The sequence below is a fragment of the Triticum urartu genome, chromosome 3A (genome assembly GCF_056163025.1).
Source record: "Triticum urartu cultivar PI428250 chromosome 3A, HENAU_Tu73, whole genome shotgun sequence".
In the NCBI taxonomy this organism is placed as follows: domain Eukaryota; kingdom Viridiplantae; phylum Streptophyta; class Magnoliopsida; order Poales; family Poaceae; genus Triticum; species Triticum urartu.
The window spans coordinates 504,605,161-504,632,055 of NC_141875.1; the positions used below are offsets into that span (position 1 = coordinate 504,605,161).

At 47.2% G+C, this 26,895-nt stretch overlaps 2 protein-coding genes across 2 annotated transcripts; one reads left to right on the forward strand and one right to left on the reverse strand.

The window, feature by feature from the left end:
• Positions 1 to 3,874: 3,874 nt before the first annotated feature.
• LOC125544690 (protein STICHEL-like 4) lies at positions 3,875 to 10,744 on the forward strand. The gene is made up of 6 exons (XM_048708436.2): positions 3,875 to 5,916; positions 6,368 to 6,587; positions 6,758 to 7,216; positions 8,448 to 9,078; positions 9,512 to 9,572; positions 10,401 to 10,744. Exons 1-6 carry the CDS (start codon positions 4,219 to 4,221, stop codon positions 10,497 to 10,499), a joined length of 3,168 nt encoding a protein of 1,055 aa, XP_048564393.2. The 5' UTR covers positions 3,875 to 4,218; the 3' UTR covers positions 10,500 to 10,744.
• A 171-nt stretch (positions 10,745 to 10,915) lies between these two features.
• LOC125544691 (Peroxisomal membrane 22 kDa (Mpv17/PMP22) family protein) lies at positions 10,916 to 12,840 on the reverse strand. The gene is made up of 6 exons (XM_048708437.2): positions 12,441 to 12,840; positions 11,978 to 12,133; positions 11,757 to 11,889; positions 11,626 to 11,665; positions 11,365 to 11,473; positions 10,916 to 11,275 (listed from the first exon to the last, which is right to left on the reverse strand). Exons 1-5 carry the CDS (start codon positions 12,741 to 12,743, stop codon positions 11,386 to 11,388), a joined length of 720 nt encoding a protein of 239 aa, XP_048564394.1. The 5' UTR covers positions 12,744 to 12,840; the 3' UTR covers positions 10,916 to 11,275; positions 11,365 to 11,385.
• Between the last annotated feature and the right edge of the window lie 14,055 nt (positions 12,841 to 26,895).

Below are 26,895 nucleotides of genomic sequence, written 5' to 3' on the forward strand. Positions count from 1 at the left end.
AGCATATTTGGCTCTGAGCTTGCTTGTCATATAGGTTGTGTTCACCTAGTTGCATACCTAGTGAACCCTATTTATCCGCTAAACCTTAAAATTGACAAGAACAATTAAAATTTGTAGTCTCCTATTCACCCCCTCTAGTCGATCATATTGATCCTTTCAAAAGGATACAAGAGAGGACCCACCATGGGCCCACAAGCTTAGCTGGCGCCCCCTCCCCCTGGGCCCACAAAGGTCCGCCGAAGCCCATCTTCCGCTATATGAAGCCATTTACCCTAGAAAAAAAATCAGAATAAGACTTTTGGGACGACGCGCCGCCGTCTCGAGGAAGAATCTAGGCAGGAGCACTTTTGCATTCCGCCGGGGATACTTCCCTCTGGAAGGGGAAAACGAAGCCATTGTTATCACCAACGTTCCTCTCATCGTGGCAGGACTCATCTCCATCAACATCTTCACTGGCTGCTGGGGAACGTAGTAGAAAACAAAACAAAAATCGCCCTACAATCACCTAGGAACAATATGAAGATGCATTAATGGTTTGGATTCGATCGTTACCGACTCCGGGTAGCATCAGAAGAAGGCAAGTCGGTGTATATCATGCTTGGAGTCCCTCGAACCTTAGATAAACAATATCGCGAACTGCCCATATGAACAATCCCTCGAACGAAAGACGGAAGGCACAACCTCTCTACGAGTTACAAGCGTATGATCTTCACGATCCAGCAGCGCTTTGCCCTCCAGAGCTAATCATTGAAGAATTAGAGGGAGGAGATTAGAACAACACTAGGCTTCTAAATATGAGGATTAGAGTATCTAGGTCTAGCTCTAATTGATCAACTAGGGCCAACTAGAACTAGAGAACTAGAGGAGGCTCCAAAACTTGTGTGTTCAAAAGGTGCAAAAGCCTCTAGTATATATAGGTGCTGGGGAAATGGGAGGGGGTGCCACAAGGGGAAGGACTCCCCTCCCTTTGCGCCGGCCCTAGGGGAGGAGGAGTCCCCCCTTCTCCAATTCAGCCTCCCCTATTGGGCCCTTGTGGCCCAATTCTTCTTCCACCTCTTGCTTTTTAAGGCCCATTTATATTAAATTAAATATAAAAGCATCCTAAAAATTATTAGAGCCTTCTATTATTAATTTAGCATCACCAGAAACATTTTGCATCTACATATTATTTATCAGTAATACTCGGTATTGCCCGATAAACTCTGAGTTCCTTCTGGTGACCCTGAAACGCTTTCGGTTCCTCTCAAAACTATTCTGAATATTAATGAAACTATTTCACAAATAAATCCTTAATACTCCTTGATACTTCTCCAACGTATCTATATTTTTTTAGTGTTTCATGCTATTATATTATCTGTTTTGGATGTTTTATATGCATTGATATGCTATTTTATATTATTTTTGGGACTAACCTATTAACCTAGAGCCCAATGCCAGTTTCCGTTTTCCCCTTGTTTTTGACTTTTTCAGAAAGTAATATCAAACGGAGTCCAAACGGAATAAAACTTTTGCTATGATTTTTCTTGGACTAGAAGACACCTACGTAACTTGGAGAGAGGGCCAGAAGAGTCCCGAGGAGACCACAAGCCACCAGGGCGCGCCCCGGGGGGCACCCCCTGGCTTGTGGGCCCCTCAGAGGTCTTCTAACCCTAGCTCCACCTATATAAATCCTCAAATATTCCCCCAACATAAGAAGAATCCACATAAATACTTTTCCACCGCCGCAACCTTCTGTTCCCGTGAGATCCCATCTTGGGGCCTTTTCCGGCGATCTGCCGGAGGGGGGTTTGATCACGGAGGGCCTCTACATCAACCTTGCTGCCCTTCCGATGATGCGTGAGTAGTTTACCACAGACCTACGAGTCCATAGCTAGTATCTAGATGACTTCTTCTCTCTCTTTGATCTTCAATACAATGTTCTCCTCGATGTTCTTGGAGATCTATTCGATGTAATCTTCTTTTGCGGTGCGTTTGTTGAGATACGATGAATTGTGGGTTTATGATCAGATTATCTATGATTATTATTTGAGTCTTCTCTGAACTCTTTTATGCATGATTAAGATATCTTTGCATTTCTCTTCGAACTATCGGTTTGGTTTGGCCAACTAGATTGGTTTTCCTTGCAATGGGAGAGGTGCTTAGTTTTGGGTTCAATCTTGCGGTGTCCTTACCCAGTGACAAGAGGGTAGCGAGACATGTATTTTATTGTTGTCATCAAGGATAAAAAGATGGGGTTTATATCATATTGCTTGAGTTTATCCCTCTACATCATGTTATCTTACTTAAAGCGTTGCTCTGTTCTTATGAACTTAATACTCTAGATGCAAGCAGGAGTCGATCGATGTGTGGAGTAATAGTAGTAGATGCAGAATTGTTTCGGTCTACTTGTCATCGGCGATAGACAAAGCTTTAACCTGGGCACCAGGCAACGGAAAGCGCTACAACTGTTGACAAGAAAAGCTTTCAACTTGTATAATAGAAGTTTCAACCGGCATTTTAAGAAAGCTTCAATCGGGCAGAGCGAAACGAAAAGGCTTCAACCATTGCTTGAAAAGCTTCAACTATATACCGTATACAGTATACGTGAAAAGTTTCAACCGGTGTTTGAAAAAGCTTCATCCAGGCACAGCGAAACGGAAAAAGCTTCAACCATTTGCGTGAGAAGCTTCAACCATTCACGTGAAAAGCTTCAACGATATACGTGAAAAGTTTCAATAGGCAATGACCGATTACAAAGCTACAGGGTGAGTTGACGACGCACACATCTGCGAGCGCGGGCGGTGTTGGGAGGCCGAAGGTGAGTTGGAGGTGGCCAATCGGCGATGGTAAGGGAGAGGAAGTGGGGATCGCCAGAAGAGAACAGAGGAAATGGCTGAATTTTTGGCGGCGATTCTGCGACCGGAGACGATGAGTACGGACGGCTCAGGATGACCAGCAAGTGCGTGTGAGCACAGGACTGCCAAGGCCGAGAAAGAGGTTGCCGACGAGCGGAGGGGAGCTCCTCCAATTTTTTTGCACGTGTGGGGAGGAGGAAGACGACCGCCTAATCTGCAGACTGCGGGTCAATCAGAACCACTGATGCTAGCGAGATCAAACAACGGCCGAAATTTGGGCCGGCCGGCGGACGCCTATCACTGGCCAATAGAAAAGGAAGCCTAATTTGAAAGTTTTTCCAAACCCGGTTGTGAGGTAGGCTCGGCTTGACATTTTCGAGGCAAAGCTTCGCAAACGGCAAAGCCCCGCCTGGCCCTGGCCCCTGGGTACGTACGTTCTGGCCGCTGACCAGCCAGGCACCTGTGGTTCTCTTTCCCGATTCATGTCGTTCGCGGCCCTCTATCCTTCTCGACGTTGTCTGGTGATTGCGGCCATCCCGCCGTCCCGCCTCGCCCCCGAATCATTTGCCACCGACGTTTCACCCGACGATGCACCTGGCTCCACTGCCGAGCGTGATTACTGTCCTGTCCACGTCAGAGCTTCGCAGCTTGGCCATCCGTCGGTCCACCAGGGCTGGTACAGCAGAAATTTTGAATTAATAATAAAGTACTATGCACGGCTCCACAACTTTGCTGGTGCGATGGCTGCTCTGTGTTCACTCGAAACGCACGACACGTCACGTGCTTTCTGCGATTTTTTTTTGTTTTTTGTTTTTGATGTAGCTCACCATTCACGCCAAATGGTAGAGCGCGAGAGGAACGGTACCTGTACCGTCTTATCATCAGCCGGTGTTAAGCACGACAGTACGTGGAGCGCACGGAGAGACGACCCATACCGCTTCGGCCAAGGGTGCCTCGGTACTGGCGTAGTGCAGTCTCGCAGAGACGCAACCGCCGCCGATGCATGCCCACGCCCCAAGGCGCCGAGGCCGAGCCGAGAAAGGCCAATCCACTCCCCCCGCCCCGTGCCGAGGGAGATCCATATGCCCGGGCGACGCGCGCGCGATCCCCGAGAACACCGCCAGTTCCCACACACGGCACGAGACGAGGCCACTCGCCAGCCCACACCGCCACCCACCCCCTCTCCTTCCCGTGAAATCCCGCAGCCTCCAACCGAAAAGGCGTCCAAATCTCCGACCCATACACTAGCTACCGCCACAATCACTCGCAGTCGCGGCACACACACACACGGCCACGCCCAGATGGCCTAGCGCAGCGCACACAGGGGAGTCAGCGCTTCTCTCGCGCCTCGATCCCAGCGCTTGTGCCGTACGTGCGTGACGCAATGCCGGCGCCGGACCGCGCCGGCGCCGCGGGGGGCGGGCACCCGCGCGGCCACGCGCACCTCACCAACTGCGTACACCTGCGCCACCACGGGGGAGGCGGCGGAGGGCCCGCGTCCTCCTCGGGCCGGAGGCGGAGCCCCGCGTCGGCCGCGCTGATGCGCGACCTCCTCGCGCTCCAGCGCTCGCGGGCGCGGACGCTCCGGGACCCCTCCACGCGCCGCTCCGTCGAGTCCTCCTCCAAGGTGGCGGCAGACCCCGACCCGTACACCGACGACGACCGCGACGGCGCCGTCGATCTCCCCGCCAGGTCCCGGCGCGGCGCCAAGGCCAACGGGGCGCTCAAGACGCTCCTCGACCAGCTCGCCGACAACCCCCACCCCAAGGCGGCCAGGCGCCCCCGCCGCCGCTTCAAACGCGGGGCCGGGGCCGCCCGCCGCGCCGGCACCGCCGGCAAGGCCCCAGATCGCGCCGCCGCCGCGCTCTCCCTCAACTCCAGCTCCCAGGAGGCCGTCTGCGGCAACAAGTACCTCTTCCGCGACGGCGACGAGCTGCGGCAGCATGTGCCGCAGGACTCGCGCAACGTCTGCGGCATCCCGTGGAACTGGTCGCGCCTCCACCACCGCGGCAAGTCTATCCTCGACCTGGCCGGCCGCAGTCTATCGTGCGGGCTCTCCGACCCCAAGTCGGCGGCGGGGCGCGAACCCGAAGCGACGGCCTCCGCCTCCGCCTCGCGCGCGCACCTCAGCGGTTCACACTCTCTTTTCCCGGTCAAGTCCGAGAGGCTGGCTTCCTCCACCAGCTCCGACTCTGACGCTTTGCCTCTGCTCGTCGAGGCGGCCACCTCCGGTGAACGCAATGGCATTGGCGGCATGGCTGGGAGCTACTCCGGGGAGCTCGGGCTATTCTCTAACAGGAGCAGCGAGATGGATTCTGACCTCTTGTCCCAGGCGCGGTCTGGGACACGGGGCTCTCTGCGAAGCCGCAGCCGGCACCGGAGCCTGACACAGAAGTTCGCACCGAGGACGTTCAAGGACGTCGTCGGGCAGAGCTTGGTGGTGCAGGCGCTATCCAACGCCGTCCTAAGGAGGAAGGTCGGGTTGGTATACGTCTTCTATGGGCCGCACGGCACAGGGAAGACATCATGCGCGCGCGTCTTCGCCAAGGCGCTCAACTGCCACTCTGCCGAGCACCCGCGGCCCTGTGACTCGTGCATTTCGTGCATCGCGCACAATGTTGGCAAAAGCAGGGATGTGATGGAGATTGGGCCCGTGGGCAACATCGACATGGATGGAATTGTGGATGTTCTTGACAATGTCATGCTTTCACCGGCACCATCACACTATAGGGTATTCATATTTGATGACTGCGACACATTGCCAGCAGACACTTGGAGCATCATCTCCAAAGTTATTGACCGGGCACCCCGCCGTGTGGTGTTTATCCTTGTTGGTCCCAACCTGGACCTCCCTCATATCATCCTGTCGAGATGTCAGAAGTTTTTTTTCCCCAAGTTGAAGGAGTGTGACATCGTCAACACATTGCAGTGGATTTCCACCAGTGAAACTCTAGATGCGGATAGGGATGCATTGAGGTTAATTGCATCCCGTTCAGATGGATCGTTGAGAGATGCTGAGATGACTCTTGATCAGCTGAGTTTGTTGGGGCAAAGGATTTCTCTGTCTCTTGTCCAAGAACTCGTAAGATATTTTGCAAGCATCAGTATTACCATCAACCTTTTTATCTTTGAAAAGATATTTCGCAAGCATGATCGTGCCATCAACATTTATGTTTTGAAAAACAAACCATATCATGTAGATTCAATACCTGGTTTCCTTCTGGTTTGAATAGAAGGTGTCATCAGCTAATAATTTAGTTGGGGTTTTGTTTGGACCTGTAATTTGTCAAGAAGTGAATTAGACATAGTATAGCAACTTCAGATGACACATATGATCGAAATATCACATGGTTGGAATAATCGGCACAGGCACTGAATGGTCTCTTTGGTATAAATTTGGTAATTGAAATATCACATAGTTGGAATACAGCTAAGGAACTCACTGACTTAAGCCCCTGTCAGGATTTTAATGCTCCTTGGTTGCAATTCTTGTTTTGACAACAATATAACTTAGCTGCTTGTTCATGTCACAGGTTGGTTTGGTATCCGATGATAAGCTGGTTGATTTACTTGATTTGGCACTATCTGCTGACACTGTGAACACAGTGAAGACATTACGAGACATTACAGAAACTGGAGTTGAGCCTTTGGCACTGATGTCTCAACTTGCCACGATAATTACTGACATCCTGGCTGGTTCCTACATATTTGCAAGAGAAAGACCACGAAGAAAGTTCTTCAAACGTCCAACCTGTAAGCATCAACTCAGAACAATCTGACACTATTTTCCTATCCTGGCTATCTCTGCTAAGACTATTAAGTCAATCGTCTGGTTGTCTGGTTGACATGTTATTCTTCCATGTTGCCTTACGGTTAATATTTTGCAACCACATAATGTAGTGTTCTGGTATTGCTAATTTCAGTGTCAAAAAATGATATGGAGAAACTACGGCAGGCTTTGAAAACACTATCAGAAGCTGAAAAGCAGTTGAGAGTCTCCAATGACAAGGCAACATGGCTGGCGGCTGCTCTGCTTCAGCTTGCTCCTGATAAGCAGTATATGGTGCCAAGTTCATCAACAAGTACGAGTTTCAACCACGGTGTATTGGACGGTTCCCTTCCTGGAAAGGATGTAGCAAGGCACTCAGCTATTGAGCATAATGGTAACATGGCAAGCACTTCTTACGGGGAAAGGAGAACCATTAAACATACATCAAATCACCATGGTTCGTCCACTGTAACCAAAGTGAACGAGCAATCCAAACATAGCAAAACTGAAAATGAAATGATCTGGCAAGCAGTGCTTGAGAGTATTCAGTCAGATACACTACGAAAAATGATGGCCAAAGAAGGAAAGCTAAGATCTGTCAGCCTAGGAACCGGTAAGCTTCAAAGTCTAACATCCATTTCAATTTTCAAATGACTAGTTTTTTTCCTTTTGGCCTAGAAGATGAAATATATAGCTTCAGTACTCACAAAAACAGAGATGGCAAACTCCTGTAGTTAATGATTCAGTTTCCAGTCAACTGGTTGTCTGCGTTTGGCTGCTCGGTATTTTTGGAGTTTTCGAAGAATACCATGGTTTTTTAGAAACCTCGGTTTTAAATACTTTGACGTGTTTGGCTTCAACAAATACTACAGTTTTATAAACCATAGTATATCTAAAACCATGGTCTTTTTGCTGTATTTGAAAAAGAGGTCCCAGCCTCTTTTTTCTAAACTGAGAAACGCTCGCTCTCGAGTCCATCTTCCTGGCTGTTGATCTCTTCAATCGTTGACTATTGTGCTAGCGCAACAAGAGGCGGCTTGTAGATTAGCTCGTGCTAGATGTTAGATCCTACTGGATGGCGCACGTACACGCACGAATGCCATGATTTAGCATCGACTGGGAGCACAACCGCATGCGCATAGGTTTAGATCGTGGAGTACATCAATTGAGACTTGAAGCACAGTTGTACAGAGCAGGCTAAGCTTGGTAGCCGATCGATTCCATCCGGCCCATGCGGCCAGAGGTACAAGATAAATCTACTTCAGATCCTAGTGTCTAGGAGAGAAGACGTCCGCGTGCATGACAAGGCTACATGCAAGTGGCGGCTGTTAATTAACACAAGCTGATCATGTCGTTGTACAACTACTTGAGTGTAGCTCAGTTCGGTTCAGCTAGCTATCTTCAGGATTATCCATGCAATGAGTAGTCAAAACCAGAAAACTGAGAAAAACTGCACTTGGCAAACACGTTTGTAGTTTTGCTAAAACTGAGAAAAACTGTGGTTTTTAAAAACCAGAGTATTCATTGCCCACACATTGAAATACTGAGGGTTTTCATTTACTCTGGTTTTAGAAAAACTGTGTTGCCAAACTAATCAAATGAACTATGATTGGTCAATAGTTCAGCGCTGCCATGCCTCCAACTTGTAGTCATGCTATGTTGAATTACTATCTCCTTGGAAATATGTTACTTCCTCCGATCCAAAATAAGTGTCGCAGCTTTGAACTAAGGTTAATTCAACTTTAGTTCAAAGCTGTGACACTTATTATGGATCGGAGGAAGTAATTGTTAGCTTGTTGTTCTACCAAATTGTTTTCTAACACCAGCTTCTTTTCTTCCTACAGGACCGACAGTGCAAGTGATATTCAGCTCATGTGTAAATAAGTCCAACGCTGAAAACTTCAGGGGACAAATTATGCAGGCGTTTGAGTCTGTTCTTCATTCTGCTATAATACTTGAAATCCGATATGAATCAAAACATGATGCGGGAGCAGGTCATGATGAGAATGACACTGACGTGATATCAAGGAGATCCTTCAGTAAACATAGTAGCCCGGTTTCTTCTGGAGGTGAAACCCTCGTCAGGAGGCTTAAAAAAGACAGGGTTGTCAAGGGAGCTAGTTCTACTAAGACCAAGTGGATGCAATCTGATCCCCACATATTAACAGAAGGCGAGATCATTGAAGTTGGACCTTCTCACATGCACCGGTATCCTGAAACAGATAATGGTGTTCGTAATATGAATGAAAGAAGAAATGATAATGCATGGGAAGAGGCTTTGTCATCACCAAACCAAGAGGGTGTGATGAAACAAGGAGGAAAAAATGGGAATAAACAGCGTCGACAGAACAGCATAGTAAAACGAAAGCTCTCACTTGCTCATGTTCTCAGTAAGGCGGAGGTTTGTTCCCAACGAGGAGGCTGGTCTAGACGAAAAGCTATGTCAATTGCAGAAAAACTGGAACAAGAGAATTTGTAAGTAACATCATCTTACATCCTGTTCAAACAGCCTAAAATATAGGAGTAATACTTCAGCATCTGCATCTAAGAAATTAATACATGTCACTAAAACTTTACTTTGTGTATCGTAAAAATACAATAAAACAAAACAAATGATAAATGTATTTTTTTAAGATGCTTGAAGCTTTTGCATCTTCCCTAAAGATACATTCTTCAAATTATAAATGGTGATATCACACACCAATAGTTAGTATTAATCGTCCGTCATGCATGGTGAGCAATCAATACTCTATACCAGCATGTATCATGAGAGCATTAAAAAATCATTTTTGTAACAACATAAATCGCCGCTTAAATATTCTATGTTTGAATTGATTTTGCCAATTATAGCTTTGTGATTTGTACTGCTCAGAGAACGATGTTTGATCGTGATAATTTTTATGCACAGGAGATTAGAGCCTAGATCAAGAAATATACTTTGTTGGAGAACGTCAAAGACTCGCCGGAAGGTAATATTCATGTTTGAGCTATGTTGAAACTGTGTGCCACTAAAATAAGTGCCAGTGGGTCCTTTTTTTGCACCACTGAATACAATTGGAATGTTAACTTATATCAGTTTCCAAATTTAACAAATCATATGCGTATTGGTGAGGAGTTGCTTGCGTTTGTGGAACTACACAAACAAGCCATGATTGTATAGCTTGAAACATTTAGGCTGGGGCGCTGGGCCCCTTTTGAGCCAACACTGCCTAGCTGGATCTGATGCTCTCCTTTGGTCATACTCCCTCCGTCCCACAATATAAGATGTTACGGGACGGAGGGAGTACCTTTTATTACTTCCGTCCCGAATTAGTTGTCTTAGATTTGTCTAGATATGGATGTATCTAACACGTGTTAGATACACCTTTATCTTTGTGTTAGATACATTTGTGTCTTGACAGATCTAAGACAACTAATTTGGGATGGAGGGAGTAGAATAGAGGCCTTTTTCTTAAGATGAATATGACAATTTCTATGAGGAAACCAAAAGTATTTGAAAAAGGAAACGGTAACATTAACGCAGTGCCAAAAAGAGGAACTACCTTGTTAGGTTGATTTTTCCTGATACATTCTTGACAAATTTTGAATAGTTTGGAACGGCTGTAGATTTTTAAGTGCATTAGCAACTGTGTAGTGATATGGTATTTGAACACAGCACAGCTATGGTGTTTGCGCACTGGTAATGTGCATGAAAAATTAGCTCCGGAGTTTTTGAACCCTGCTTAAATTACCGTTTTTGTTCTTATGTTTATCATATATATGTTTCTGTCAGTGCTAATCCAATCATTTTTCCACAGCTCCCGTCGTTTAGGGTCAGGACTGGAAGTGGAAGGTCACGAGCTATATCGCGGCTTATCCTGTGTGGAAGATGCATTTCCACAAAATCCCCAAGATAAAAGAACACTAGAAGTGGTAGTTTTACAAGCGCTCAATTTAGCATCCATAATTTATTCACCCTGTACCTTGTAGACTGTAGCTGTATCAATTTTTAGGCTTTCTCTAATCTGTAAATTGTTTGTCATGTAAAAGGAAGATAGAAATGGCGTAGCAAATTCTTTTCTGTCAAATATGCTTTGTAATTCTTTTTGAAAGCCAACAGAGTCTGGACCTGAGGCTTCACTAATAAATGGTTTTCTACTCAGCATAGCTCAGTACTCCTGCCGTCCCAAAATTCTTGTCTTAGATTTGTCTAGGTACGAATGTATGTAATACTAAAACATGACTTGATACATCCGTATTTAAACATGACTTGATACATGACTTGATACATCCGTATTTAGACAAATCTAAAACATGTCTAGGTCGATCCCCATAGAAACTCACACATTGAAGTTTAATTTTCAAAAACGGAATTCAGATTCCTGGAGAATGGCACTTACAAAACTGTATTCAGAGGCCTGCACTAATGTCTTTGTCATATAAAAGTTCAAGGTCACTGAACAAATGATACAGGTTACAACACTTTCACTGTCAAACTAGAGCAACATGCTCATAGATGTTTAGAAAGAACTGTAATTTCTCCATCGACCGTATCCACATACTTATGGATCATCTGCAATAATGTCTGTCAACTCAAGAGACCACCACCAGAATTGCCCGAGGCACCACCGCCATACTATGTATAATAGGAAAGAAGCCCCTTCAGATCCTCCTCTGCTGCAGTTGAATGGATCTGAACAATAAGACGAGCCGATCTTTTGTTAAAATGCTCCCCGCGCTTACGGTAATCATCAGAGATTTTGAGTGGCAGCAAGAACTAACCTGAAGTTGAGAACTAGAAGTTCATTTGTTCATTGTGGTCGACAAATAGAAGTTCCAGAAGATGGAACAAGAGGACATGAAGGCAACACGAGCAGGCAAAGGAATCATCCTGGTATGCACAATGAAAATTAGCATAATAAACGGCTGTTTAGATAAAGTGAACTACTGACTAAACTAGAAAATTTAATACTACACTAGAGTGGGATTAGAAAAATGCTTAGCTAAATATTGAAAGTAGAGCTAGAAGTTAAGAGACTGTACCCAAAGTTAACAATCGATACTGGAATCCAAAATTTGAACCCTGCAATACCAGAATAAAGTGAGACATAACATAACATGAGTTGTTTTCGTTCAAGCACAACGTTAAGAACACGCTCAGGCAGAAACAGTACCATCGAGAAGAGTGGGAAGGGCGTCATTCTGATACTTAGATGGCAATTCTGACAATTTTCCTAACCACAAGTTATTCCAGGCAAAAATTACAGAGATAACACATGGACCAAGAACAATCTGGTTCAGTAGGACCTGGAACGACAACAGACACAAAAATATAGAATGTATTAAGATCGAAATCACCGAATCATCCGGTTACATGGGAGGGTGCATACCATACCTTAGCGGACAGAGTCGCGAGTGTTTGCTTGGGCATGCTTTTGTCAAGAAACTGATACCATGCATATGAACCAGGACCATAGAGAAGAAATCCGTAAGATGCTATACGGAGCCCACGAAGCCAATCATGGTTGAGCAATAGATCCGGTACAAGAGCCTGAAAGGAGGACACCCGCGCGTGTGAGAATTCAGTGCAATCGTAAAGTGTTAGGTTTACACTCGTCAAAGTATCCAAGATGGCACTGCATTGTGAGATTAGCTAACTGTGGCATGGTGATGCACGGTTTTTTCTTACTATAGCACACTACTGAATTGGATTTTGCAGTTTGATCTACACTGAAGACTGAAGGTGTTTCGGCTGCAGGAATGTTTGCCCAACTTAATCATAACCCAGTTTTATCCTATTATTAGAACTTCCATTTTCATACGCTTTCAAAAGGGAGATCAGATGCAGGAAAAAGGACCTTGCTGTCGGGTTCGGGGCCGCGTTTCCGGCGGTCGACGATGCGGCGGTGGACCTGCGCCATTGTGTCGCCGGTGAGGGTGAGGCAGGCGGCGGTCACGGCCTGCTGGAACGGGAAGTCGAGGGGCCAGCCCCGGCTTTGGCCGACGGAGTCCGACGACGACGACGAGAGCGGCTCCCGCGGGGGGCCGCGGCGGCGGCCGCGAGCGTCCTGGTTGCGGCGGCCGCGGCGGCGCGAATCGTTCTTGCGGCGGAGAGACGGGAGGTTCCACCACCACTCGCCGCCGCTTCCGATGGCTTTCATCTTTCCGCGGCGGCGGCGGCGGCGGCAGGTGTGCGGGGTGTTCTGAGGCGTGCGGCAGTGTGGGACAGCTTTGGTGAGATACGGAGCATGAGGAGGGTATTCACCCCACCAATAAGGTTTTGTGGCTCCGAGTCCTCTGGCCTGGTGTCGCTGCAAATGGGACCGGGGCAGCGTAAACAAAGAGAGATGTTTCTGAGGGCAAAGGAAGATGAGCTGTCTCAAACTGTTTTATCTGTCCAAGCTCAACGCACTGGGAGCGCAATACCTGCTGGTGTCGAGCATCACCTGTTCTGCTCGACTAGACCTGTGGAAGCTCGACCAACTTTTTTTTTTTTACAGCCGGGCTCGTCCGGTGATTGACCGTCAAAAAACCCAATCTAGACAACTTCACATACCGGCCTCATACGCCTGGATTGACTCGCGCCTTTCATATCCAGCCTAAATTGAGGATGAATATAGGAAGATCTGGGCACGTCCGTCACGCCGGACCCGGCCTACGCTAGCCTATCTCGACCCCATATATATTCCTTCACATCCGTATCTCGGACCAAACCCTAGCCACTTTACTCACCCCACTCCGCCTCAAGCTCTATTCCGACGATCTCCGGCATGGCAGGCAGTGGATCCGACTCTGATCAGTCCTGATCCGTCGACTCGGGCGTATGCGCCCAACCGAGTTTGGATTCGGTCTCACGGGAATTTATTGCCTCGGTGCAATTGGCGCTTGGATCCGCCGGAGCTGGAAGCTCGAGGTCCGTCTGCCGACCATCTCCGGTGCGAAGGACTATTAGTGCTACAAGGATGTGCGTGATCGTGGTAAGAAGTAGAGGGCGCGGGAGGTCGAGGCGCGCCTCGCTGCCGACATGGCGGAGGCGAAGGCAGTGGATGCGGCGGCGCACATTGCCGTGGAGGAGGAAGTTGTACGTGCCCGCATCATACAGTAGCAGCAGAGGAGGAACACACGTGCCCTCGCCCGGAAGCAAAATGAAGGGGTTCGTGCCATGGCCGGACTACTCCTCAAAGAGGAGGAGGACAGTGACGGGCCGAACAGCTCCGGTGGTGAGCAGATTTGGCTTGATCCATTTTGCGTCTTCGAGCGCTACTTCCACGACAAAGACGACAAAGGCGCATGCAAGGGCAAGGGCAGTTGTGGAGGATCTTTGTCCATAGCTGGTACTTCCTCGGTTCCTCCATCCAGAATTACTTGTTATTCAAATGGATGTATCTAGCGCCGAAATATTGTTGGGAAACATAGCATGCAATTTAAAAAAAAATTCCTACGCTCACGCAAGATCTATGTAGGAGATGCATAGCAATGAGAGGGTGAGAGTGTGTCCATATACCCTCGTAGACCGAAAGCGGAAGCGTTTGACAACGCGGTTGATGTAATCGAACTTCTTCTAGTTCCGACCGATCAAGTACCGAACGTACGGCACCTCCGAGTTCTGCACACGTTCAATGTGATGACGTCCCTCGCCTTTTTGATCCAGCAAGATGCCGAGGAAGTAGATGAGTTCCGTCAGCATCACGACATGGTGACGGTGATGGTGAAGTGATTCTGGCAGGGCTTCGCCTAAGCACCGCAAAACTATGAACGGGGGTGTAAACTATGAAGGGGGGCGCCACACACGGCTAACAATTGTTGTTTTTGTGTTCTAGGCGCCCCTCCTCACATATATATATATAGGTGGGAGGGGGAGGAGAGGCAGCCAGGGGCGTCCTAGGGTTGGCCGCCGGCCCCTAGGGGCCCTGCCTTGCCCTGCCCCCTTTCCATGTATGCATGAAGGGGAAGGAAAGAAGGGGGTGAGGGAAGGAAGTGGGAATCCTAATCCACACTTTCCTTTCCCTTTCCCCCTTTCCTTCTCCTCCTTTTTTTTGAGGTGTCCTTCTCCTCCTCCTATAGCCTTATAGGGCGCACCAGCCCTTGTGGGCTGGTGTGTTCCTTCACAAGGCCCATATGGCCCATAGGATTGTCGGGGGTACCCGAAACACCTTCCGGTGACCCGATAAGTACCTGATACCCTTTGGAACACTTTCGGTGTCTGAATACCATCATCCTATATATCAGTATTTACCTCTCAGCCATTTCGAGACTCCTCGTCATGTCTATGATCTCATTCGGGACTCCGAACAACATTCGATCACCAAATCACAAAACTCATATAATACTATATCATCATCGAATGTTAAGCATGCGGACCCTATGGGTTCAAGAACTATGTAGATATGACAGAGACACTTCCCCGATCAATAACCAATAGCGGAACCTGGATGCTCATATTGGCTCCTACATATTCTATGAAGATCTTTATCGGTCGAACCGTTATGACAACATACGTTATTCCCTTTGTCCATCGGTATGTTACTTGCCCGTGATTCGATCGTCGGTATCCACATACCTAGTTCAATCTCGTTACCGGCAAGTCTCTTTACTTGTTCCATAATACATCATCTTGTAACTAACTCATTAGTCACTTTGCATGCAAGGCTTCTTATGATGTGCATTACCGAGAGGGCCCAGAGATACCTCTCCGATACTCGGAGTGACAAATCCTAATATCAATCTATGCCAACCCAACAAACACCTTCGGAGATACCTGTAGAGCATCTTTAAAATCACCCAGTTACGTTGTGACGTTTGATAGCACACAAGGTATTCCTTCGGTATCCGGGAGTTGCATAATTTCATAGTCGAAGGAATATGTATTTGACATGAAGAAAGCAATAGCAATAAAACTGAACGGTCAATATGCTAAGCTAACAGATGGGTCTTGCCCATCACATCATTCTTCTAATGATGTGATCCCGTTCATCAAATGACAACACATGTCTATTGTCGGAGTAAATGACCATGGGTAGCCTAGCCGGCTCCCCCTGGCCCTTCTGAAAAAATTACGAGCCGATTCGGCCCTCAAGAATCCAAGACACGGGGCCGCCTTCCCCTTGCCGGCTGTCTCCCAGGCCGGCTATCGGAAGGCGGCCCGACTTCAGCCCTCATGAAGAAAGCCGCGGGAGGGCCGGCTCCAAGAAGCCGGCCGCGAGAAGGCCGACTCCTAGAAGCCGGCTCCCATAAAGCGGTCAAGATCGTACCCTCGAAGTCTGCATCCACATAACGGCGATGTGGCGGGGCGTGGCTACAGTGAAGCCTGCCACCCCCGAATCCCGGAGCACGCCTGGCGCAGTGCGCCGTACGGGTGGCCATGACCCGTCCGGCGCGGCACTGTTGCCACGTTGACCCTGATGTCATTCACGACGGGCTGCCAGCGCGGCCCATGGGCGGCGGGCCCCTTCGGGCAGAGAGACACCCGAAGGCTGCCAGGCCTCCCCCAGTCGGCCCAAGATAGAGCCGGCTCCCCACAGCCGTCTTGCCACCTCCCTCGAAGAAGACGCCCCATTAAGGAGACAAGACGCGGTGAGGCTACAGCGATCACCCGCCGGACGGCGGCACTGTAGCCATGCCCACCTCGGCGAAGCCCTCGTCACCAAGATTGAGCAACAGTAACCAGCCCCCGACAAGGCCCTGGACAGTGGGGCCTTCCTGTCGACCAAGGAGCCGGCAGCCGGCGGGACCCACCAGCCGGCGGGCCCCAGCAGTCGGCGCAGAAGTCGGCGAGTGTAGACACAGACGGCTGGGCCCCACGCCCAACCGGATTACCATTGTACCCCCGGGGGGTAGGCCTATATAAACCCCCCGGGGCACCCATGCAAAGGGTTGATCCCTGCTAGTCTTAGACACCACATAGGGAGGAGAGGAGAGCAAGCCGTGCCCTTCTTCCTCCTCTCACCGAACAGCTCAAGGAGCATTTGTAGCTACTTGTTCATCTAGTGACCATGCGGAGACGGGTGTTATCTCCACGGAGAGCCCCGAAGCTGGGTAAGATTCGCCGGCGTGCATGTCTTCGCCTCATTCCGTTTCCAGGCACCGGCGACGTCTTACTGGCTCCCACAATGATAAGCCACCCGTTGGCATATGTCGCACCTACCACCCGACATCTATGGTTAGGAAACTTAACCATCTTTGATTAACGAGCTAGTCTAGTAGAGGCTTATTAGGGACACGGTGTTTTGTCTATGTATCCACACATGTATCAAGTTTCCGGTCAATACAATTCTAGCATGAATGATAAACATTGATCATGATATAAGGAAATATAAAGTAACAACTTTATTATTGCCTCTAGGGCATATTTCTTCAGTCTCCCACTTGCACTAGAGTCAATAATCTAGTTCACATCGTCATGTGATTTAACACCAATATTTTACATCTTTATGTGATTAACACCCATAGTTCACATCGCCATGTGACCAACACCCAAAGGGTTTACGAGAGTCAATAATCTAGTTCACATTGCTATGTGATTAACACCCACAGAGTACTAAGGTGTGATCATGTTTTGCTTGCGAGAGAGGTTTAGTCAACGGGTCTGCCACATTCAGATCCGTATGTATTTCCCAAATTTCTATGTCTACAATGCTCTGCATGGAACTACTCTAGCTAATTGCTCCCATTTTCAATACGTATCTAGATTGAGACTTAGAGTCATCTAGATCAGTGTCAAAGTTTGCATCGACGTAACTCTTTACGACAAACACTTTATCACCTCCATAACCGAGAAACATTTCCTTAGTCCTCTTTAAGGTAACTAAGGATAATTTTGACTGTTGTCTAGTGATCTAGTCTTGGATTACCATTGTACCCCCTTGCCAAACTCATGGCAAGGTACACAACAAGTTTGGTACACAGCATGGCATACTTTATAGAACCTATGGCTGAGGCATAGGGAATGACTTTCATTCTCTCTTTATCTTCTGTCGTGGTCGGGTTTTGAGTCTTTACTCAACTTCACACCTTACAATACAGACAAGAACTCCTTCTTTGACTGACCATTTTGAACTCCTTCAAAATCTTGTCAACGTATGTACTCATTGAAAGTCTTATCAAGCGTCTTGATCTATCTCTATAGATATTGATGCCCAATGTGTAAGTAGCTTCACCAAGGTCTTTCATTGAAAAATTCTTATTCAAATATCCTTTTATGCTATCCAGAATTCTACATCATTTCCAATCAACAATATGCCATCCACATATAATATTAGAAATGCTACAGAGCTCCCACTTACTTTCCTGTAAATACAGGCTTCTTCGAAAGTCCGTATAAAACCATATGCTTTGCTCACCTTATCAAAGCATATATTCCAACTCCGAGATGCTTGCACTAGTCCATAGATGGATTGTTGGAGTTTGCACACTTTGTGTTGGAAATATGCCCTAGAGGCAATAATAAAAGCATTATTATTATATTTCTTTGTTCATGATAATTGTCTTTATTCATGCTATAACTGTATTATCCGGAAATCGTAATACACGTGTGAATACATAGACCATAATATGTCCCTAGTAAGCCTCTAGTCGACTAGCTCGTTGATCAACAGATAGTCATGATTTCCTGGCTATGGACATTGGATGTCATTGATAACGGGATCACATCATTAGGAGAATGATGTGATGGACAAGACCCAATCCTAAGCATAGCACAAAGATCGTGTAGTTCGTTTGCTAGAGCTTTTCCAATGTCAAGTATCTTTTCCTTTGACCATGAGATCGTGTAACTCCCGGATACCATAGGAGTGCTTTGGGTGTATCAAATGTCACAACGTAACTGGGTGACTATAAAGGTGCACTACAGGTATCTCCGAAAGTGTCTGTTGGGTTGACACGGATCGAGACTGGGATTTGTCACTCCATATAACGGAGAGGTATCACTGGGCCCACTCGGTAATGCATCATCATTATGAGCTCAAGGTGACCAAGTGGTTGATCACGGGATCATGCATTACGGTACGAGTAAAGTGACTTGCCGGTAACGAGATTGAACAAGGTATTGGGATACCGACGATCGAGTCTCGGGCAAGTAACATACCGATTGACAAAGGGAATTGTATACGGGGTTGATTAATCCTCGACATCGTGGTTCATCCGATGAGATCATCGTGGAGCACGTGGGAGCCAACATGGGTATCCAGATCCCGCTGTTGGTTATTGACTGGAGAGTCGTCTCGGTCATGTCTGCTTGTCTCCCGAACCCGTAGGGTCTACACACTTAAGGTTCGGTGACGCTAGGGTTGTGAAGATATGTATATATGCAGTAACCCAAATATTGTTCGGAGTCCCGGATGAGATCCCGGACGTCACGAGGAGTTCCGGAATGGTCCGGAGGTAAAGAATTATATATAGGAAGTGCTGTTTCGGCCATCGGGACAAGTTTCGGGGTTATCGGTATTGTACCGGGACCACCGGAGGGGTCCCGGGGGCCCACAGGGTGGGGCCACCTATCCCGGAGGGCCCCATGGGCTGAAATAGGAGGGAACCCAGCCCATAGTGGGCTGGGGCGCCACCCCCTATAGGCCCATGCGCCTAGGGTTTCCACCAAGGAAGAGTCCAAGTGGTGGAAGGCACCCCTAGATGCCTTGGGGGGGAGGGAAACCTCCCCTTGGCAGCCGCACCTAGGAGATTGGATCTCCTAGGCTGCGCACCACCCCCCCTTGGCCCTCCTATATATAGTTGAGGAGAGGGAGGACTTCATACCTCAGCCTTTGGTGCTTCCTCTCTCCCCGTTACGTCTCTCTCTCGTAGTATAGGCGAAGCCCTGCTACTGTGACGCCCTGCATCCACCACCACGCCGTCGTGCTGCTGGATCTTCATCAACCTCTCTTCCCCCCTTGCTGGATCAAGAAAGGAGGAGACGTCATCCGTTCCGTACGTGTGTTGAACGCGGAGGCATCGTCCGTTCGGTGCTAAGATCTTCGGTGATTTGGATCACGTCGTGTTCGACTACATCATCCCCGTTCTTTGAACGCTTCCGCTCGCGATCTACAAGGTACGTAGATGCATCCGATCACTCGTTGCTAGATGAACTCCTAGATGGATCTTGGTGAAACCGTAGGAAAATTTTTGTTTTCTACAACGTTCCCCATCAGTGGCATCATGAGCTAGGTCTATGCGTAGTTCTCTTGCACGAGTAGAACACAAAGTAGTTATGGGCGTTGATTTTGTTCAATATGCTTGCCGTTACTAGTCTTATCTTGATTTGGCGGCATCGTGGGATGAAGCGGCCCGGACCGACCTTACACGTACTCTTACGTGAGACAGGTTCCACCGACTGACATGCACTAGTTGCATAAGGTGGCTAGCGGGTGTCTGTCTCTCCTACTTTAGTCGGATCGGATTCGATGAAAAGGGTCCTTATGAAGGGTAAATAGCAATTGGCATATCACGTTGTGGTCTTTGCGTAGGTAAGAAACGTTCTTGCTAGAAACCCATAGCAGCCACGTAAAACATGCAAACAACAATTAGAGAACGTCTAACTTGTTTTTGCAGGGTATGCTATGTGATGTGATATGGCCAAAGTTGTGATGAATGATGAATGATCTATATGTGATGTATGAGATGTTCATGCTATTGTAATAGGAATCACAACTTACATGTCGATGAGTATGACGGTGACAGGATGATCATGGAGCCCCAAGATGGAGATCAAAGGAGCTATGTGATATTGGCCATATCATGTCACTATTATTATTTGATTGCATGTGATGTTTATCATGTTTTGCATCTTGTTTGCTTAGAACGACGGTAGTAAATAAGATGATCCCTCATAATAATTTCAAGAAAGTGTTCCCCCTAACTGTGCACCGTTGCTACAGTTCGTCGTTTCGAAGCACCACGTGATGATCGGGTGTGATAGATCCTTACGTTCACATACAACGGGTGTAAGACAGATTTACACACGCAATACACTTAGGTTGACTTGACGAGCCTAGCATGTGCATAGACATGGCCTCGGAACACAGAAGACCGAAAGGTCGAGCATGAGTCGTATAGAAGATACGATCAACATGAAGATGTTCACCGACGTTGACTAGTCCGTGTCACGTGATGATCGGACACGGCCTAGCCAACTCGGATCATGTTATACTTAGATGACTAGAAGAGGGATGTCTATCTAAGTGGGAGTTCATTAATAATTTGATTAGATGAACTTAATTATCAAGAACTTAGTCTAAAATCTTTACAATATGTCTTGTAGATCAAATGGCCAACGTTGTATTCAATTTCAACACGTTCCTAGAGAAAACCAAGCTGAAAGACGATGGCAGCAACTATACGGACTGGGTCCGGAACCTGAGGATCATCCTCATAGCTGCCAAGAAAGATTATGTCCTACAAGCACCGCTAGGTGATCCACCCGTCCCACAGAACCAAGACGCTATGAACGCTTGGCAGACACGTACTGATGACTACTCCCTCGTTCAGTGCGGCATGCTTTACAGCCTAGAGCCGGGGCTCCAAAAGCGTTTTGAGAGACATGGAGCATATGAGATGTTCGAAGAGCTGAAAATGGTTTTCCAAGCTCATGCCCGGGTCGAGAGATATGAAGTCTCCGACAAATTCTTCAGCTGTAAGATGGAGGAAAATAGTTCTGTCAGTGAGCACATACTCACTATGTCTGGGTTACATAACCGCTTGACTCAGCTGGGAGTTAATCTCCCGGATGATGCGGTCATTGACAGAATCCTCCAGTCGCTTCCACCAAGCTACAAGAGCTTTGTGATGAACTTCAATATGCAGGGGATGGAAAAGACCATTCCTGAAGTATTTGCAATGCTGAAATCAGCAGAGGTAGAAGTCAAGAAGGAACATCAAGTGTTGATGGTCAATAAAACCACTAAGTTCAAGAAGGGCAAGGGTAAAAAGAACTTTGAGAAGGACGGCAAGGAAGTTGCCGCGCCCGGCAAGCAAGCTGCTGGGAAGAAGAAGTCAAAGTATGGACCCAAGCCTGAGACGGAGTGCTTTTATTGCAAAGGGAAGGGTCACTGGAAGCGGAACTGCCCCAAATACTTAGCGGACAAGAAGGCCGGCAAAACAAAAGGTATATGTGATATACATGTAATTGATGTGTACCTTACCAGTACTCGTAGTAACTCCTGGGTATTTGATACCGGTGCCGTTGCTCATATTTGTAACTCACAGCAGGAGCTGCAGAATAAACAGAGACTGGTAAAGGACGAGGTGACGATGCGCGTCCGGAATGGTTCCAAGGTTGATGTGATCGCCGTCGGCACGCTACCTCTACATTTACCTACGGGATTAGTTATAAACCTCAATAATTGTTATTTCGTGCCAAGTTTGAGCATGAACATTGTATCGGGATCTCGTTTAATACGAGATGGCTACTCATTTAAATCTGAGAATAATGGTTGTTCTATTTATATGAGAGATATGTTTTATGGTCATGCTCCGATGGTCAATGGTTTATTCTTAATGAATCTCGAACGTAATATTACACATATTCATAGTGTGAATACCAAAAGATGTAAAGTTGATAACGATAGTCCCACATACTTGTGGCACTGCCGCCTTGGTCACATAGGTGTCAAACGCATGAAGAAGCTCCATGCAGATGGACTTTTGGAGTCTCTTGATTATGAATCATTTGACACGTGCGAACCATGCCTCATGGGTAAAATGACCAAGACTCCGTTCTCAGGAACAATGGAGCGAGCAACCAACTTATTGGAAATCATACATACTGATGTGTGCGGTCCAATGAGTGTTGAGGCTCGCGGTGGCTATCATTATGTTCTCACCCTCACTGATGACTTAAGTAGATATGGGTATGTCTACTTAATGAAACACAAGTCTGAAACCTTTGAAAAGTTCAAGGAATTTCAGAGTGAAGTTGAGAATCAACGTGACAGGAAAATCAAGTTTCTACGATCAGATCATGGAGGAGAATACTTGAGTCACGAATTTGGCACACACTTAAGAAAATGTGGAATAGTTTCACAACTCACGCCGCCTGGAACACCTCAGCGTAATGGTGTGTCCGAACGTCGTAATCGCACTCTATTAGATATGGTGCGATCTATGATGTCTCTTACCGATTTGCCGTTATCTTTTTGGGGCTATGCTTTAGAGACTGCCGCATTCACTTTAAATAGGGCTCCGTCGAAATCCGTTGAGACGACACCGTTTGAATTATGGTTTGGGAAGAAACCTAAGCTGTCGTTTCTAAAAGTTTGGGGATGTGATGCTTATGTCAGGAAACTTCAACCTGAAAAGCTCGAACCCAAATCGGAAAAATGCATCTTCATAGGATACCCTAAAGAAACCATTGGGTATATCTTCTACCTCAGATCCGAAGGCAAGATCTTTGTTGCCAAGAATGGATCCTTTCTGGAGAAAGAGTTTCTCTCGAAAGAAGTAAGTGGGAGGAAAGTAGAACTTGATGAAGTATTACCTCTTGAACCGGAAAATGGCGCAACTCAAGAAAATGTTCCTGAGGCGCCTGCACCGACTAGAGAGGAAGTTATTGATGATGATCAAGATACTTCTGATCAAGCTCCTACTGAAATTCGAAGGTCCACAAGGACACGTTCCGCACCAGAGTGGTATGGAAACCCTGTCTTGGAAATCATGTTGTTAGACAACAGTGAACCTTCGAACTATGAAGAAGCGATGGCAGGCCCGGATTTCGACAAATGGCTAGAAGCCATGAAATCCGAGATAGGATCCATGTACGAAAACAAAGTATGGACTTTGACTAACTTGCCCATTGAACAGCGAGCCATAGAAAATAAATGGATCTTCAAGAAGAAGACAGACGCGGATGGTAATGTGACCATCTATAAAGCTCGGCTTGTCGCTAAGGGTTATCGACAAGTTCAAGGAATTGACTACGATGAGACTTTCTCACCGGTAGCGAAGCTAAAGTCCGTCCGAATCATGTTAGCAATTGCCGCATTCTACGATTATGAGATATGGCAAATGGACGTCAAAACGGCATTCCTTAATGGTTTCCTTAAGGAAGAGTTGTATATGATGCAGCCGGAAGGTTTTGTCGATCCTAAGAATGCTGACAAGGTGTGCAAGCTCCAACGCTCGATTTATGGGCTGGTGCAAGCATCTCGGAGTTGGAACATTCGCTTTGATGAGATGATCAAAGCGTTTGGGTTTACGCAGACTTATGGAGAAGCCTGCGTTTACAAGAAAGTGAGTGGGAGCTCTGTAGCATTTCTCATACTATATGTAGATGACATACTTTTGATGGGAAATGATATAGAACTCTTGGACAACATCAAGGCCTACTTGAATAAGAGTTTTTCAATGAAGGACCTTGGAGAAGCTGCTTATATATTAGGCATCAAGATCTATAGAGATAGATCAAGACGCCTCATAGGTCTTTCACAAAGCACATACCTTGATAAGATTTTGAAGAAGTTCAAAATGGATCAGTCCAAGAAGGGGTTCTTGCCTGTGTTACAAGGTATGAAATTGAGCTCAGCTCAATGTCCGACCACGGCAGAAGATATAGAAGAGATGAGCGTCATCCCCTATGCATCAGCCATAGGTTCTATTATGTATGCCATGCTGTGTACCAGACCTGATGTAAACCTTGCCGTAAGTTTGGTAGGAAGGTACCAAAGTAATCCCGGCAAGGAACACTGGACAGCGGTCAAGAATATCCTGAAGTACCTGAAAAGGACTAAGGAAATGTTTCTCGTTTATGGAGGTGACGAAGAGCTCGTCGTAAAGGGTTACGTCGATGCTAGCTTCGACACAGATCTGGATGACTCTAAGTCACAAACCGGATACGTGTATATGTTGAATGGTGGAGTAGTGAGCTAGTGCAGCTGCAAACAGAGCGTCGTGGCGGGATCTACATGTGAAGCGGAGTACATGGCAGCCTCGGAGGCAGCACATGAAGCAATATGGGTGAAGGAGTTCATCACCGACCTAGGAGTCATACCCAATGCGTCGGGGCCAATCAAACTTTTTTGTGACAACACTGGAGCTATTGCACTTGCCAAGGAGCCCAGGTTTCACAAGAAGACAAGGCACATCAAGCGTCGCTTCAACTCCATTCGTGAAAATGTTCAAGATGGAGACATAGAGATTTGTAAAGTACATACGGACCTGAATATAGCAGATCCGTTGACTAAACCTCTCCCTAGGGCAAAACATGATCAACACCAGAATTCCATGGGTGTTCGATTCATCACAATGTAACTAGATTATTGACTCTAGTGCAAGTGGGAGACTGTTGGAAATATGCCCTAGAGGCAATAATAAAAGCATTATTATTATATTTCTTTGTTCATGATAATTGTCTTTATTCATGCTATAACTGTATTATCCGGAAATCGTAATACACGTGTGAATACATAGACCATAATATGTCCCTAGTAAGCCTCTAGTCGACTAGCTCGTTGATCAACAGATAGTCATGATTTCCTGGCTATGGACATTGGATGTCATTGATAACGGGATCACATCATTAGGAGAATGATGTGATGGACAAGACCCAATCCTAAGCATAGCACAAAGATCGTGTAGTTCGTTTACTAGAGCTTTTCCAATGTCAAGTATCTTTTCCTTTGACCATGAGATCGTGTAACTCCCGGATACCGTAGGAGTGCTTTGGGTGTATCAAATGTCACAACGTAACTGGGTGACTATAAAGGTGCACTACAGGTATCTCCGAAAGTGTCTGTTGGGTTGACACGGATCGAGACTGGGATTTGTCACTCCATATAACGGAGAGGTATCACTGGGCCCACTCGGTAATGCATCATCATTATGAGCTCAAGGTGACCAAGTGGTTGATCACGGGATCATGCATTACGGTACGAGTAAAGTGACTTGCCGGTAACGAGATTGAACAAGGTATTGGGATACCGACGATCGAGTCTCGGGCAAGTAACATACCGATTGACAAAGGGAATTGTATACGGGGTTGATTAATCCTCGACATCGTGGTTCATCCGATGAGATCATCGTGGAGCATGTGGGAGCCAACATGGGTATCCAGATCCCGCTGTTGGTTATTGACTGGAGAGTCGTCTCGGTCATGTCTGCTTGTCTCCCGAACCCGTAGGGTCTACACACTTAAGGTTCGGTGACGCTAGGGTTGTGAAGATATGTATATATGCAGTAACCCAAATATTGTTCGGAGTCCCGGATGAGATCCCGGACGTCACGAGGAGTTCCGGAATGGTCCGGAGGTAAAGAATTATATATAGGAAGTGCTGTTTCGGCCATCGGGACAAGTTTCGGGGTTATCGGTATTGTACCGGGACCACCGGAGGGGTCCCGGGGGCCCACAGGGTGGGGCCACCTATCCCGGAGGGCCCCATGGGCTGAAATAGGAGGGAACCCAGCCCATAGTGGGCTGGGGCGCCACCCCCTATAGGCCCATGCGCCTAGGGTTTCCACCAAGGAAGAGTCCAAGTGGTGGAAGGCACCCCTAGATGCCTTGGGGGGGAGGGAAACCTCCCCTTGGCAGCCGCACCTAGGAGATTGGATCTCCTAGGCTGCGCACCACCCCCCCTTGGCCCTCCTATATATAGTTGAGGAGAGGGAGGACTTCATACCTCAGCCTTTGGTGCTTCCTCTCTCCCCGTTACGTCTCTCTCTCGTAGTATAGGCGAAGCCCTGCTACTGTGACGCCCTGCATCCACCACCACGCCGTCGTGCTGCTGGATCTTCATCAACCTCTCTTCCCCCCTTGCTGGATCAAGAAAGGAGGAGACGTCATCCATTCCGTACGTGTGTTGAACGCGGAGGCATCGTCCGTTCGGTGCTAAGATCTTCGGTGATTTGGATCACGTCGTGTTCGACTACATCATCCCCGTTCTTTGAACGCTTCCGCTCGCGATCTAGAAGGTACGTAGATGCATCCGATCACTCGTTGCTAGATGAACTCCTAGATGGATCTTGGTGAAACCGTAGGAAAATTTTTGTTTTCTGCAACGTTCCCCATCACTTTGTTAGCATCTTTAGGATCGACAAAATCTTTTGGTTGCATCATATACAACTCTTCTTTAATAAATCCATTAAGGAATGCAGTTTTGACATCCATTTGCCAGATTTCTTAAAATGCGGCAATTGCTAACATAATTCAGACAGACTTAAGCATCGCTACAAGTGAGAAAATCTCATCGTAGTCAACACCTTGAACTTGTCGAAAACCTTTTGCGACAAGTCGAGCTTTGTAGATAGTAACACTACCATTAGTGTTTGTCTTCCTCTTGAAGATCCATTTATTCTCAATGGCTTGCCGATCATTGGGCAAGTCCACCAAAGTCCACA

Excerpts from the sequence above, each read along its gene's own strand:
- LOC125544690 (XM_048708436.2), top strand. The coding sequence starts at position 4,219 with ATGCCGGCGCCGGACCGCGCCGGCGCCGCGGGGGGCGGGCACCCGCGC. Across the intron at positions 7,217-8,447 it reads ATCTGTCAGCCTAGGAACCG|GACCGACAGTGCAAGTGATA; the intron begins GTAAGCTTCAAA and ends TTCTTCCTACAG. Across the intron at positions 9,573-10,400 it reads CGTCAAAGACTCGCCGGAAG|CTCCCGTCGTTTAGGGTCAG; the intron begins GTAATATTCATG and ends ATTTTTCCACAG.
- LOC125544691 (XM_048708437.2), bottom strand. The coding sequence starts at position 12,743 with ATGAAAGCCATCGGAAGCGGCGGCGAGTGGTGGTGGAACCTCCCGTCT. Across the intron at positions 12,134-12,440 it reads GCCCCGAACCCGACAGCAAG|GCTCTTGTACCGGATCTATT; the intron begins GTCCTTTTTCCT and ends TCCTCCTTTCAG. Across the intron at positions 11,666-11,756 it reads CCTTCCCACTCTTCTCGATG|GGTTCAAATTTTGGATTCCA; the intron begins GTACTGTTTCTG and ends CTGGTATTGCAG.